The sequence below is a fragment of the Chiloscyllium punctatum genome, chromosome 11, assembly GCF_047496795.1.
Source record: "Chiloscyllium punctatum isolate Juve2018m chromosome 11, sChiPun1.3, whole genome shotgun sequence".
In the NCBI taxonomy this organism is placed as follows: Eukaryota; Metazoa; Chordata; class Chondrichthyes; order Orectolobiformes; family Hemiscylliidae; genus Chiloscyllium; species Chiloscyllium punctatum.
The window spans coordinates 114,942,378-114,957,086 of NC_092749.1; the positions used below are offsets into that span (position 1 = coordinate 114,942,378).

Consider the following 14,709-nt stretch of genomic DNA (forward strand, 5'->3'; position numbering starts at 1 on the left):
TGTGGTGCTTCAGGATGTTTCCAGGATTTTATGAATGATCCAACCAATGCATAATGTTGCTATCCACCGGCAACTGAAGTGTCCACCATTTGGTTTCCAGCATTAAATCCAGTTCTGATGAAAGGCCATCAAACTGATACATTTACACTTCCAATCTCCAAAGATTCTTCTTGTCCTGCTGAATAATCCTAGCATGTTCTGTTTTACTTTGTATTAAATCCATTTGGTTCACCGGTAGAAGTGTTTGGATGTTACCATGTTTGAATGAGCAGGGATCCATGCTTAGCAAGCTGTGATTTCATTTTCTTTCCCTTTGTTTTCATTTAGAATAACGTATGATCCATAGCTTTGAGCACCAAAAAGATGTTTAATTGATGTATCCACTATTTAGGATATTGTGTGATGTTGTAAAATAAATCCATGTGTACCTCCTGTTATTTTTGTTGAAAACTTTACAGAATATTTTACCTTTGCAGCATGTCAACCATAAGCTAGGCCTGTAAAAGCAACAGTAAACGTTACTCTTTATTGAGTATTCAGACTATATTTTTATTTCTAAAAGTCTAGTTGTGCTAAAACATTCAGCCATGATTGCTTTTCTATTAAAATGAGTGAGATGTGTCAATCATTTGTAGCATCTTCTGTTGAGAATAGATACTACAGCAGAATGGTTTAAAGGAATTCTCTGCACTGTGCCACTGAGTTTGTTTTTTTAATTCATTCATTGGATGTATGTATTTCTGGCTAGGCCAGCATTTATTGCCCATCCCTAATTGCCCAGAGGGCAGTTAAGAGTCACCCACTTTGCTGTGTGTCTGGAGTCACATGTAGGCCAGACCAGGTAAGGATGGCAGTTTCCTTCCCTAAAGGATGTTAGTGACCCAGATGGGTTTCTTCTGACAACCAACAGTGGTTTCATGGCTATTGTGCTTTATTGAATTTAAATTCCACCATCTGCCCAGGCAGGATTTGAACCCAGATCCCAGAACATTAGCTGAGTTTCTGGTGATAATACTACTAGGCCGTTGCCTCCCTCTAGAAATGGTGCTTTTGTATAAGTTTTACAGAATTCTGAGGCCACCTACAGGTTATTGGCAAGGTCTCCATTCTGTCCAAGTTTAAAGTTTGTATGGAGATTATTTGCCCTGAAATTCAAATGGCTGTAATATAAAACTTGGCATGATGTCAGGAATATGGAGAAAACAACAATTCAAAGTTAGGTCGATATCTGTTGTACAAACCTGATGGTTAATTTTTCTTTGAGTTGAAGATTTCCATTTCTTGTTCAATCTTTCCTCACTCCTCCCTCTTTTACCCGTCTGTTTATTTAGTTAAGAATTCTCTAGTGACAGGTTGGAACATAAGACGGTAAGACATAGGAGTGGAAGTAAGGCCATTTGGCCCATCGAGTCCACTCCGCCATTTAATCATGGCTGATGGGCATTTCAACTCCACTTACCCGCATTCTCCCCGTAGCCCTTAATTCCTTGTGACATCAAGAATTTATCAATTTCTGCCTTGAAGACATTTAGCGTCCCAGCCTCCACTGCACTCCGTGGCAATGAATTCCACAGGCCCACCACTCTCTGGCTGAAGAAATGTCTCCGCATTTGTGTCCTTAATTTACCCCCTCTAATTCTAAGGCTGTGTCCACGGGTCCTAGTCTCCTCGCCTAACGGAAACAATTTCCTAGCATCCATCCTCTCCAAGCCAAGTATTATCTTGTAAATTTCTATTAGATCTCCCCTTAATCTTCTAAACTCCAATGAATACAATCCCAGGATCCTCAGCAGTTCCTCGTATGTTAGACCTACCATTCCAGGGATCATCCGTGTGAATCTTCGCTGGACACGCTCCAATGCCAGTATGTCCCTCCTGAGGTGTGGGGACCAAAACTGGACACAGTACTTCAAATGGGGCCTAACCAGAGCTTTATAAAGTCTCAGTAGCATAACGGTGCTTTTATATTCCAACCCTCTTGAGATAAATGACAACATTGCATTCACTTTCTTAATCACGGACTCAACCTGCATGTTTACCTTTAGAGAATCCTCGACTAGCACTCCCAGATTGAATTTTGCATTGAGTTTGAAGTCTAAGGAGCCTGGATCTGAAATGAGTGTGTTAAACTTAAGTAAAGACAATTGCCAAGGTGTAAAGACACAGTTTGTTACAATGTACCAGAAAAATGCATTAAAGAGTGAAACAGTGGTTAAGCAGTGACAGATGCTTTGGGAGATTTCCATAACTTTCAAAGAAGATCTGTTCAGTTGAGGAAGAACTCTGAGAATGATGAACCACTTGTGGATAACTGAGGAAGATAAGCATGGGATCCAGTTGAAAGATAAAAGTACAGTTCTGTGAGGATTAGTGGCAAGCCAGAAGATTGGGAAAATTTTTGAGACCAGCAGAAAAAATGTCAGAAAGATTGAACTTTGATATTAGAATATGAGAATAAACAAGCAAATATTATAAAACTGAGAGAACTTGCATAAAGCACATTTTAATGTGTGTTGGTACTTCTTAAAATGATTTGATGTGTTCTAAAGTTACATTTGGAAATATTTGACAACACTGGCTTTCTGCCTCTCACTTTTCTCTGGTTTGTTCTACAGTGTGTGGTTGAAACAATTGCACAAATGGAAGAAATTGACACAGAAGTTGTCCTGAAGTGAGTCTATTTGCATTTTCTTTGTAAAAATACTGTAAAATTAGTTTGCAGGTAATGTGCAATAAATGTTTTAGGGCTTAAAGAATTTCCCATCTACTTTTTAGAAAGTAGAAGCTGTTGTAAAAAAAACCAAGTAAAGGCATCCCTTTTACAGTTTGCAAGTCATAATTTACTGTGATAAACTTAACCAAGTACTTTCATTATAGCCTTGTATAACAGTGTGAGTGGAAATAGCAAGGTGTTATTTGACTGATATAGCTCATCCTGTTGTAGTAACTTGTAAACACCCTATTGTAGCATTTCTAGCATTTGTTTCTGATGGGCATTCTGCAGTCAGCTATAGTAACTACTAGAATTGAAGCAATTACTCCAAGTGTGTGCCTCCACATTGTGTTAGCTTAGGTGGTGCTGCTGCTCAAAAAGTCAGCAAGCTAAATGAAACCACTGCAGTTTTCCCCACTGGCTTACCGATTTCACCGGCTCCAAGCAGCCAACTATGTTGCCCATGTTTCTCTGACCTCAATTAAGTTTAGAAGCGTAAGAGGCAACTAAATTGAAATACACAGGATGCCGAGGTGTCTTTACAGGATAGGGTGGAGAGGGTGTTTCCTCTTGTAGGAGAATCTAAAACTAGGGGTCCCTGTTTTAAAATGAGGAATTGTCCTTTTAAGACAGAGGTAAGGAGAATTGTTTTCTCTGAGTGATGAATCTTTGAACCCTTTGGGAGCAGCCTTTGAATGTTTTTAAGGCAGAGGTGGATAGATTCTTGATAAGGAGGTGAAAGGTTGTCTGGGTTTGTGAAATGGTCAGATCAACCATAATTCTGTTGAATGGCTCAAGGGGCCGAATGGCCTACTGCTGGTCCTAATTCACTGTTCATGCGTAATCTATGTCTGCACAAATGTACGTAAATAAAACAGCCAGTAATTTGTCTATTTCTATTTACTTTTTTTAAGGCTTGCTGACCAAATGAGAATGCTCAATTTTCCTCAGTGGTTGGACCTTCTGAAAAACATCTTTGCAAGTTTTATTAACTTTCTGAAGCGGGTTAAGGCAAGTCTTGACTACATTTAGGATTTAACAGAACCCCAAATCTGTCCTTACAAATCATGCTCGGGAGCACAGTAGACAAAGGGAAGTACCTTACTGGGGTTATCCATTTACAGGGTGGCACTAACCTGGGTGTTCTTTCTTCTACCCAATCCTGCCACGTTTTGAGCTACTACTTGTTTGAGTGTACAGTTTGGTAAGGCTCAACATGTGATGAAGACTGTACTTAAATAGTAAATGTTTTTGTTTTAATGGATTCTTAATTGTTGATGAAAATAGTAATTGGGTAAACTGATTAAAATTTGCAACCTTTGTAATTGCATATTTTATTCATCTCCGAGCAGTTTTGGAACTTTATTTTCAAACTGTGAAAAATGAATACCTGCTCTACATTAACTTTGATTCAAATTAAGTAATTTGGAGGAACCTTTTAACAATTGTTTACATGATAATTTTTGTGTGTTTGTCTCTAAAACTTTGTACAGGGAACAGTGAGTACCATTCGCAATGTTGTCTTCCTGGTATTGGATAAGAGCAGGGAAAAATGCAGAGAACTAGAACTTGTATCTAGTCAAAAGACTCCTGTTTTGGGTCACACATTGGATACAGAAGTGGCCTATTTGACTCATGAAGGCATGTTTATTAGTGATGCGTACAATGAGAGAGAACTGTCTTCACCTGGAGTAGAAACTGAATCACAGAGGACAGATTACCAAAGTAGTGACCCATGTGGCAGTGATTCGACATCGGAAGCAGAGTGTGCAACTGATTCCTCCTCCAGCAAGGAGCAAACATCATCTTCAGCCACACCAGGAGGGCTAGACATCTTGTAAGTTCTATTGTTGTTGTTGTTACTATTTCGAAAGAGTCATTGCGTGCAACAGTTAACTTGACTTTCTCCCCCTTTAGTTTCTGCAGTTGGTATTTTAACATGCTACATATGAAATTCCAAACAGAATAACTTACAAAATGTTACTGTGGAGGAGGAGGCCATTCAGACCATTGTACTTGTCCTAGCTCTTTGAAAACATTGTTGAATTAATCACACCCATAAGATCATAGGACATAGGAGCAGAAATTAGGCCATTTGGCCCATCGAGTTTGCTCCACCATTCAATCGTGGCTAATATGCTTCTGAACCCTATTCTCCTGCTTTCTTCCCATTACCCTTGATCCCTTGACAATCAAGCATGTATCCATCTCAGTCTTAAATATACTCAGTGACCTGGCCCCCACAGTCTTCTGTAGCAGTGAATTCCACAGATTCCCCACTCTCTGGATGAAGAAGTTTCTCCTTATCCCCGTTCTCAAAGGTCTTCCATTTACTCTAAGGCTGTGCCCTTGGGTCCTAGTCTCTCCTGCTGATGGAAACATCTTCCCAACATCCACTCTGTCCACGCTGTTTAGTATTCTGTAAATTTCAATTAGATTGCACCCTCATCCTTCTAAGCTTCATTGAGTATAGACCCAGAGTCCTCAAACTTTCCTCATATGTTAAGCCTTTTGTTTCTGCGACCATTCATGTGAACCTCCTCTGGACCCACTCCAGGGCCAGTACATCTTTCCTGAGATATGGGGCCTAAAATTGCTCACAATGCCCCCTCACTATTATCCCACAGTCCCACAAACATTCCACTTCAAGTTGAATCAAATTTGTTACTGTATTAGAAATAGTTTTTAATGGCAACTGTGTGAAAACTATATTAATTTACCAAAGTTGGCCTGATTTTGAGCTTTATAGACCCTTGCTGAGGCACGCTTCAACTTTTTCTGAATTTGTTTCAAAGTCGCCAGCAGTTGCAGTATTTTGCTTTGAGTTCTGTCATATAATTGAATTGTGTTCTTCCACTGCTCAGCCTGCTGAGAAGTATTAGATGGAGTTTAATTTAGATAAATGTGAGGTGCTGCATTTCGGGAAAGCACATCAGGGCAGGACTTAAACACTAAATGGTAAGGTCCTAGGGTGTGTTGTTAGACAAAGAGACTTTGGAATGCAGGTTCATAGTTCCTTGAAAATAGAGTCACAGGTAGATAGGTTAGTGAAGAAGGTGTTTGGTATGCTTTCCTTTATTGGTCAGAGCATTGAGTACAGGAGTTGGGAGGTCATGTGCTTTTGCCCAAAAACGTCGATTTTCCTGCTTTTTGGATGCTGCCTGACCTGCTGTGCTTTTCCAGCACCACTTTAATCTAGACTCTGGTTTCCAGCAGCTACAGTCCTTGTTTTTACCTAGGTCATGTTATGGCTGTGCAGAATGTTGGTTAGGCCACTGTTGCAATATTGTGTGCAATTCTGGTCTCCTTCCTATTGGAAAGATGTTGTGAAACTTGAAAGGGTTCAGAAAAGATTTACAAGAATGTTGCCAGGGTTGGAAGGTTTGAGCTATAGGGAGAGGTTGAACAGGCTGGGACTGCTTTTTCTGGAGCGTCGGAGACTGAGGGGTGACCGTATAGAGATTTATAAAATCACAAGGGGCATGGATAGCATAAAGGTCTTTTCCTGGGGTGGGGGTATCCAAAACTAGAGAGTATAGGTTTAAAGTGAAAGGGTAAAGATTTAAAAAGAACCTAAGGGGAATATTTTTCACGCAGCGGGTGGTGTATGCACGGAATGACCTGCCAGAGGTAGTGATGGAGACAAAAAAAACTGCAGATGCTGGAATCCAAAGTAAACATGCAGGAAGCTGGAGGGAACAGCCAGTCAGGCAGCGTCAGAAGGTGGAGTCGTCAACATTTCAGGTGTCACCCTTCTTCCTGCTTGTCTACAGAGGAAGTGGTGGAGACTGGTACAATTACAACATTTAAAAGGCATGTGGATGGGTATAAGTATAGGAAAGGTTTAGAGGGATACGGGCCAAAGGCTGGGTAAATGGGACTACATTAATTTAGGATATCTGGTTGGCATGGACAAGTTGGACCGAAGGGTCTGATTCTGTGCTGTACATGTCTGACTCTATGACTTCGACGTTGCTGTATATCAACTATTTAAAAATACAGACAGGAGATAAATTAAACAAGTGGGATTTACTATTAACAGCTTTTCCATGGCCAATACATGCGGCCACTCACTGAACAGCTTGGGTAAGGTGTATAGATTTCCCAGCATGTGAGAACTGGCTATAGGGCTTCTCAAGCTTGCTGTGCCATCCAGTCAATTCAGGCATGTACATCAGCCAAGGAGATGTGTGACCAATAGCAATACGTCAGATACCCAGGCAGCTCATCTTACTTTTTTAAGAGAATCGGGATTGCAAATGTATGCTACCAAAAGGAATATTTTAAATAGGAATGGTAATGTAGTTAGAAGAGTTTATGGATTACTGCAGCTTTACTGTAACAAGATTGAGGGAACACACTAGAGGTCCATTGTTATAATCTGCCCTGCCAACCCTCCTTCATATTTAGCAGTGACCTGTGCTGTTGGTATATCATTTTAGAATCTCTGCTTGTTTATCATGCCTTCGCTTTAATAGCATGCATGTCCTAATGGTTAATTTTAATATATTTAAAAACAATGCTCAGTTTTAACTTCATAAAATCTTATCTTTTTTTTAACCAAAATGGTTCTGCAGAACAGAGTTTCTCCATAGAGGCAATAGTGTAGAGACTTGATTTTTGTTAGATTACTTAGTGTGGAAACAGGCCCTTCGGCCCAACAAGTCCACACCGACCCACTGAAGCGCAACCCACCCAAACCCATTCCCCTACATTTACCCCTTCACCTAACACTAGGGGCAATTTAACATGGGCAATTTAGCATGGCCAATTCACCCAACCTGCACATCTTTGGACTGTGGGAGGAAACTGGAGCACCCGGAGGAAACCCATGCAGACACTGGGAGAATGTGCAAACTCCACACAGTCAGTCCCCTGAGGTGGGAATTGAACCTGGGTCTCTGGCACTGTGAAGCAGCAGTGCTAACCACTGTGCCATCGTGCTGCCCACTAATTTTGGGGAGCGAGCACTTTTTACTATTTACTCATGGGATCCAGGCATCACTGGCTGGGCCAGCATTTACTACCTGTCCCTGGTTGCCATTGAGAAGTTGGTGGTGAGCTGACTTCTTGAACCACTGCAGTCCATTTGCTGTTCAGTACTCTCATCCTCCTTTAGGGAGTTCCAGGATTTTGACCCAATAACATTAAAGGAACAGTGATACACTTCCAGGTCAGGATGCTGAGTGGCTTGGAGGGGAGGCAAGCTGCCTGATCCCACCCCCAAATATTTCATCCCAGGCCTGTCTGCAGGTTCTTTAAGGCATGAGCAGGTGGTGCAGGATTTGTGGTGTCCACGAGATGGCAGTAGAATCCCATTTCTTTATCAAAGTTGCTGAGCTTTCTCCAATTTACTCAGGATTAACAACAAATATGACAATAATTGCTTTGTTCTTGGTATTTCGGAGATGATTTATCGTACTATTTTTGGAGAGAGATTTTTATGATGCCCAAACTAATTCACTCCTACAGGGCCTGTCTCTGATATTTAGTCCCTCCCTCCCCTTCCCTACCCCTTTTCCATTTCCCTCTATCTCTCCTCTCCACCTGCATTACCCCACCTCTCCTCACCCCTGCCTCATCTTCTCCCTCTTTCTCTACACTCCTTTTCCCTTTCCTTCTTCCCTACTTCTAAGTCCTTGAATCCCTAACCAGAGGATGTGATTTGTCCCAATTTACACTTTGTTCCCTTTTCTATCCTGATTGTTTCGTACGTCCGTGTGGTAGTAACATTTGAGAGATAAATTAATGCAAGTGATTAAACTTGTTAAGGTATAAAACTGTTTAACCACATTCAATTTAGTATAAGCTATCAAATGTTCAGTGTTTGCATTTTAAAATCATGTCTTGTTAAATTGTACATCTGCAGAATTTTATTCTCTCGACCTAGGTTTAAGGGAAAATATGTAATTCAGCTTGGTGTGGCATGTCATTACTGGTGGAATATTAACGTGCAAAGCAATCCTATATTGCACAGTTAGCCCAGTCACAAAAGCTGGAGTGTGATACGTGATTGTGGTGGGTGGTGAATTAATTCCAAGACAAGAAGTCTTTGATAAGTGAGAAAGACTTAGATGAAGAATTGACCACATTCTTGTTTGTTTTTAGAGTCGGTGATGATTTGCAACTGACAGATTTAGAACTTGGCAGAGTTGCCAATAACCTTCAGGAACTTCTCTACAGTGCTTCTGACATCTGCCATGACCGATGTGTTAAGTTTCTTATGGCTAGAGCTAAGGTACGCTAAATTGCCGTTCAGTTCTGATTTATCAGTTGCTCAGATTTGGTGTGTAATTTGACAATGTATTCTGTCTTTTGTCGATTGGTTGATTACTAAAGGTTTCACTGATTTTGCAAATTGTGTGAAATGTTACTTCTAAACTGCATAAAATGTCTAGATAATGACATCAGCCACTTCATTTTCCCTCCTGTTGATGAGCTTTAAGCCTTTCCGACTTTCTCCTTTCAAACAGATTGCTTTCTGTTATTGTTCACCAGTTGAGTTAAGTAAAATCCTTATGCTCAATTCGATCAGTTTACTCTGAAAAACTGTGTCCTGTTATTCTTTAGTCAATTCTTGAACAGTGTGTAGTTGCCACGACTGTTACTATGCTGTTTTAAACTGAAAGGAAACTCCTAAGAGTAACAGAAGGTGTGAATCCTCAGGTGAGTGAGTTGTCCCAAAGCTGCAAAGTCTAAAATGGTATAAATAAATTACTCGAAACCTGCATATCTGATTGCAAATATCTGGGCCTCCACAACTTCCTACATTAATATTAAATGAGCCTGCATCCCCTCCATGGTTGCTTGTAGCTAGACCCATTTCCTGGGCATACTTCTGTTCTCTCTTTCCTCTTATTAGTTTGGTTGATTGCCTGTATCCAGTCCTGTCAGCTCCAGGCTCCATGCTGCAGTTCTCAAGCTGATGACTGTGTTTGTTCCACCCTTGGGTGATATACAAAGTTGGAGTGAGCTAATGAAAATGCCTATGAGCTTTGTAAATAGAGGCACAGAAATCAGAAGAAAGAACATTATTATAAATCTTTATCAATTGTTGATTTTATAATATTCTCGGTGCCTCCCATAAAGAGGAATGACAAAGCCTTGGAGAGGGTGCAGAGGAGATTTTGCCTTCAACACCATAATTCCAACAAAACGTATCTCCAAACTCTGAGACTTAGCACTCTGCTCCCCCCTCTGCAACTAGGTTCTTAACCCGCAGACTACAATCAGTAAGGATAGGCAACAGCACCTCCTCCACAATAATCCTCAACACCACGGCCCTGCATGTCTGCAAACTCAACCCCTTACGATGCTCCTTATACACTCTCAAACGTGTGGCCAAATTCAGTTCGAATGCTATTTACAAATTTTCTGATGATACCATCATAGTGGGTCAGAACTCAAATGATGACGAGACCGAGTACAGGAAGGAGATGGACAGCTTTGTGACGACATGATCTAAAGACAACAATCTTCCCACCAATGTCAGTAAAACCGAAGGAGTGGGTCAGTGACTTCAGGAAGCAGAGTGGAAGACATGCCCCTGACTGCATCATTGGTGCTGAGGTGGAGATAGTCAGGAGCTTCAAGTTCCTGGGAGTAAATATCGCTAACAATCTGTCCTGGTTCATCCACACCGACTATATCGCCAAAAAAAACCATACCACCATCTCTGTTTCCTCAGGAGGCGAAGGAAATTTGGCATGTCCACAATGACTCATCAATTTTTATAGATGCACCATGGAAAGCATCCTATCCCGGTGCATCATAGTGCAGTATGGCAACTGCTCTACCCAAGGCTGCAAGAAATTATTGAGAGTTGTGAACACAGCCCAGTCCATCACACAAACCAGGCTTCCATCCATTGACTCTGTTTACACTTCCCGCTGCCCGGGGAAAGCAGCCAAAAGGACCAAAGACCCCCTTCCAACCCTCAGTTAATAGTCTCTTCTACCCTCTTTAATCAGCCAGAAGATACAAAAGTTTGTAAACATGTATCAACACATTCAAGAACAGCTTCTTCCCTGATGTTATCAGACTTCTAAATGGATCTCTGATATATCAGAGTTGATCTCTCTCAGCACCTTCTTTGTAGCTGTAACATTGTAGGCTGCATTCTGTTCTATTACCCTGATGTACTTATGTAAGATGTGCTTTGATTGGTTAGCACACAGAACAAAACTTTTCGCTGTATCTCAGTATATGTGACAATAATGAATCAAATCAAAGTTACCAGCACAGTTCCAGGGAGGAGGGGTTTCAACAAATGTGGAGAGAATGGGAAAGTTGAAAATGTTTTCCTTGGAGGAGGGCGATGTGGGTGTTAGGAATTGATGTTTTGATTGAGTAAAGAATGAGAAACTGTTTTTAGTGGCAGGTGAGCCTATAATCAGAGGATGCAGATTTAAGGTAAATGGTGAAAGCAAAGAGATGATTTGATGCAGTGAGCTGTGATCAAGAATGTGCTGTCTGAAAAGGCAGTGGAAGCTGATTTAATATTAACACTCAAAAGGAAATTAGAATTTGCAGGTGAAAGCGCTGCACAGGCTACAAGGATAGAGCAGGGAGACGCTGCATTAACTGAGTAGCTGTTTCAGAGAGCCAGCACCAATGGCTGTGTTGAAATGGTGCTGCATTTGGTATTGCTCTGGGTTCAATACTTCTCCATTACTCAGCCTCTTGGCAAACCTGTTGTTTGGGAAGATGTCATTTTATTTTGAAAGTAACTTGGGGTAAAATTGTTCATGCTGCAATGTGTCTTGGACATGTTTCCATGGGATAAAAGCTCGAACTCCAGTTATATTCTCCCCTGGTAGGAATGATTTGCTGAGTGGCTCCATTATGCAGCCATCTTTCTGTGTTAAAGGTGGGGGTTAGACACAAATGTAACTCACAAGCTGAATGTCTTGCATGCTCCATAACTATCTAGTTCTAAACTTGTCGCAGTAGTACAGATTCTTGTGGGGAGTGCCACTATCCTATGTCTATATAGTTGGCTGTGACAGGTCTGCAAAGCTGTACAAGTTCCAGTTGTAAGGTTCTGATATAGAAACATGACAGGAGGTGGTTTCTAGTACTGAAACTGTTAATGTATTGGTAAGTATAACTCTCTCTGGTAAAGTTTGCAGCTTTACAATCATTGTAACAGTACAGAATGAACATATAATTCTGAAATTTTTAAAATTCTATTGGGTCAAGAACATAAATACCTAAGAACAGCTCACACATGTCTGTATAACTAACCCATTAAAGTCATTTCTCAAATCCCTCGCAGATTTTTGCACAAATCTATATTATGGAATTCAAGTTGTATTGTATTAGCAAACATGTTCAAACAAGATCACCAAAAAGGTATTTTAAAATGAAAAATGCATTTCAAACATTGTACTGCATTCTGAATGTTATAGTTGGGATTCTAAAATTGCAGCATCTTTCATTCTTTTAAATTTGAGTTTTCAGAAGTTAATCAAACCATTTTTTTCTGAAGTGTAACAGTTTTCTGTCACAGGAAATGTAACGCGTGAGTTCTCCAGCAGCAGTCTGTTTTCAAACTATCCTAACTTGTTCAAGTCGCATTGTGGTGTTTGAGTAGTTTTTGCAATTCCTGTTTAAACACAAAACAACACACTCTACAAGGGCAGAATGTCTCGGCTGGGAAAAAGGGAACATTTAAGTGTATCACTGAAAGCTGTGATGGGGCATCATTTATTACAGGCAGTGTAATCGTTTCATATTGTTGACTCCTTTAGTCAAAGTGAAACACTTTCCTGGTTTGGAATGCACCAGGTATTTTTACTGGCCTCAAATTTCTTGGAAAATGTTAGTGTAACTCCAAAGAAAGAGTGGCCTTATTCCTTCTGTTCTGTTAAATACAACTTTCCTCATTTGTTTCCTGGAACCCCAGGCTGATTATTTTCTTTCCCTGTTTTAGTTCAAAAGGTCAGTCATTGGAAATTTCCTCACTTTGTGATTAATGCGCAAAAGTAGGTTTCAGCCTAAACATTTACGGCTGTAAGCTTTAGCTTTATCTTATCTTTAACTTTATTGTCACATGTAGACCATGAGTACAGTGAGATGTTTAAACCTCACCACTTACAGCACAGTCTTAGGATCAAAGGTACCCAAATACAGCTTCCTTAGTTATAAGGTATCAGAAAGAGAAATAAAATGTCCAGCATTGCAAAAATGAAGTCCAGTTAGCGGTCTTCACCCCGTACCAAGCTGGCACTTAGCCTCCAGTCTGCCCTGGCTCCAGACCACGTCAGGCTTCACCTGGAGGATCATGAGGCTGGGAGAGTGCTCCAGACTGCCATGTCAGAGAGCTGCCCTGGGAGGCTGCTATGCCAGGCCCGGAGGCTCCTTGTCGTGTCTGCACTGAAGCTGGGAGTCATTGGAGGCTGGGAGAGAAGACGAATGGGTATAGCGGACAGTCTGTGGCTGAAGATCCCTACTTTGCCACTGTCTTGACCCCAAGTTACCTGCATTCTTGTTGCTGAGATGTTGGTCATTTTCTTCTGTCTTTGTCATTTTACCTACTGTGACTTCATTAACCCAACTGTTGGTGCACCTGAAACTTTCCAGGTATGCACTTGACCCATTATCACCAGTTCTGAAGGATGCAACTGCTGAGCTTCCTTTACACTGGCTGTGTGCGAGCTCTGCTCAAAGAGGAACTGGAGACGAACAAGCCTTTTCATGACAGACCAAGGTGACACTCCCCCTCCCTGTTTCTTGTTGAAGACCGTATCTTTGCACTTGTTATTTTACCGTGTTAACAGTGTTAGATATGACCTCCTGGAGGAGGCAATGGCCTAGTGCTATTATCACCAGGCTGTTAATCCAGAGACCCAGGTAATGTTCTGGGGATCTGGGTTCAAATCCCGTCACGGCAGGTGGTAGAATTTGAATTCAACAAATATCTGGAATTAGGAACATTAATCCATTGTCAATTGTCGGGAAAGAGCTATCTGGTTCACTAATCTCCTTTAGAGAAGAAAATGGCCAGCCTTACCTAGTCTGGCCTACATGTGACTCCAGACCTACAGCAACGTGGTTGACACTTAAGTGCCCACTGGGCATTTACAGATGGGCAATAAATGCTGGTCTGGCCAGTGATATTTTCATCCCATGAATTAATTCAAAACGTGCATTGGCAAATGAACCCCACAAGCAGTTCTCACGATCTAGAAAACCTGGGGCCATTAACCTCTCTCAAACAAGTTTTGTGGGTGACTCTTCACTATATATAGAGATGTATTCAGTGCCTTCTTACTAAGCTACAGGATGCTCGCATGTAATGTTAATAATATTGCTACCTTGTTATAAATTGTTAAAATGGTCAGACAATGCAGTATTAGACTACAATAGGTGCAATGATGCTGAAAGAGATGCCCTTTTGAAGGTTAAACTCAGATTATTCTTCCTCTTATTTCCTTTCTCCTTAATTGACTTACTGGGATGATCCTCATTTCCTTGAACTGTGTAAGTGCTGCTCATCTTAATTATCAACTTTATGTATTGTTAAGAAACTGGCAGTTTTAAATGGAAAATAACAAATTGAAACCTTTTCAGGATTTTTTTACCTTTTTGTTTGCTGACGGGATGTTTCATAAGGTTCCCCATGGTAAACTAATAGAGAAAGTCAAGTCACATGGTGTACAGGGTGTTCTAGCTAGATGGATAAAGAACTGGTTGAGCAACAGGAGACAGAGAGTAGTAGTTGAAGTGAGTTTCTCGAAATGGAGAAAGCTGACCAGTGGTGTTCCATAGGGGTCAGTGCTGGGCCCACTGTTGTTTGTGATATACATAAATGATCTGGAAGAGGGCACTGTTGGTATGATCAGCAAGTTTGCAGATGACACGAAGATTGGCGGAGTAGCAGAAAGCATAAGGGACTGTCAAAGAATATAGATAGGATATAGATAGACTGGAGAGTTGGGCGGAAAAGTGGCAGATGAAGTTCAATCCAGACAAATGTGAGGTGATGCATTTTG

At 41.0% G+C, this 14,709-nt stretch overlaps 1 protein-coding gene across 5 annotated transcripts in view; it reads left to right on the plus strand.

The window, feature by feature from the left end:
• Positions 1-14,709, plus strand: part of vps54 (VPS54 subunit of GARP complex) — a 97,071-nt gene that overhangs the window by 41,979 nt on the left and 40,383 nt on the right. For all 5 annotated transcript variants that reach the window (XM_072581574.1, XM_072581578.1, XM_072581576.1 and 2 more), the window contains exons 10-13: positions 2,616-2,671; positions 3,628-3,724; positions 4,207-4,550; positions 8,822-8,951. In XM_072581574.1, the coding sequence (XP_072437675.1) occupies positions 2,616-2,671; positions 3,628-3,724; positions 4,207-4,550; positions 8,822-8,951 (627 nt within the window). The remainder of the gene's footprint in view (positions 1-2,615; positions 2,672-3,627; positions 3,725-4,206; positions 4,551-8,821; positions 8,952-14,709) is intronic.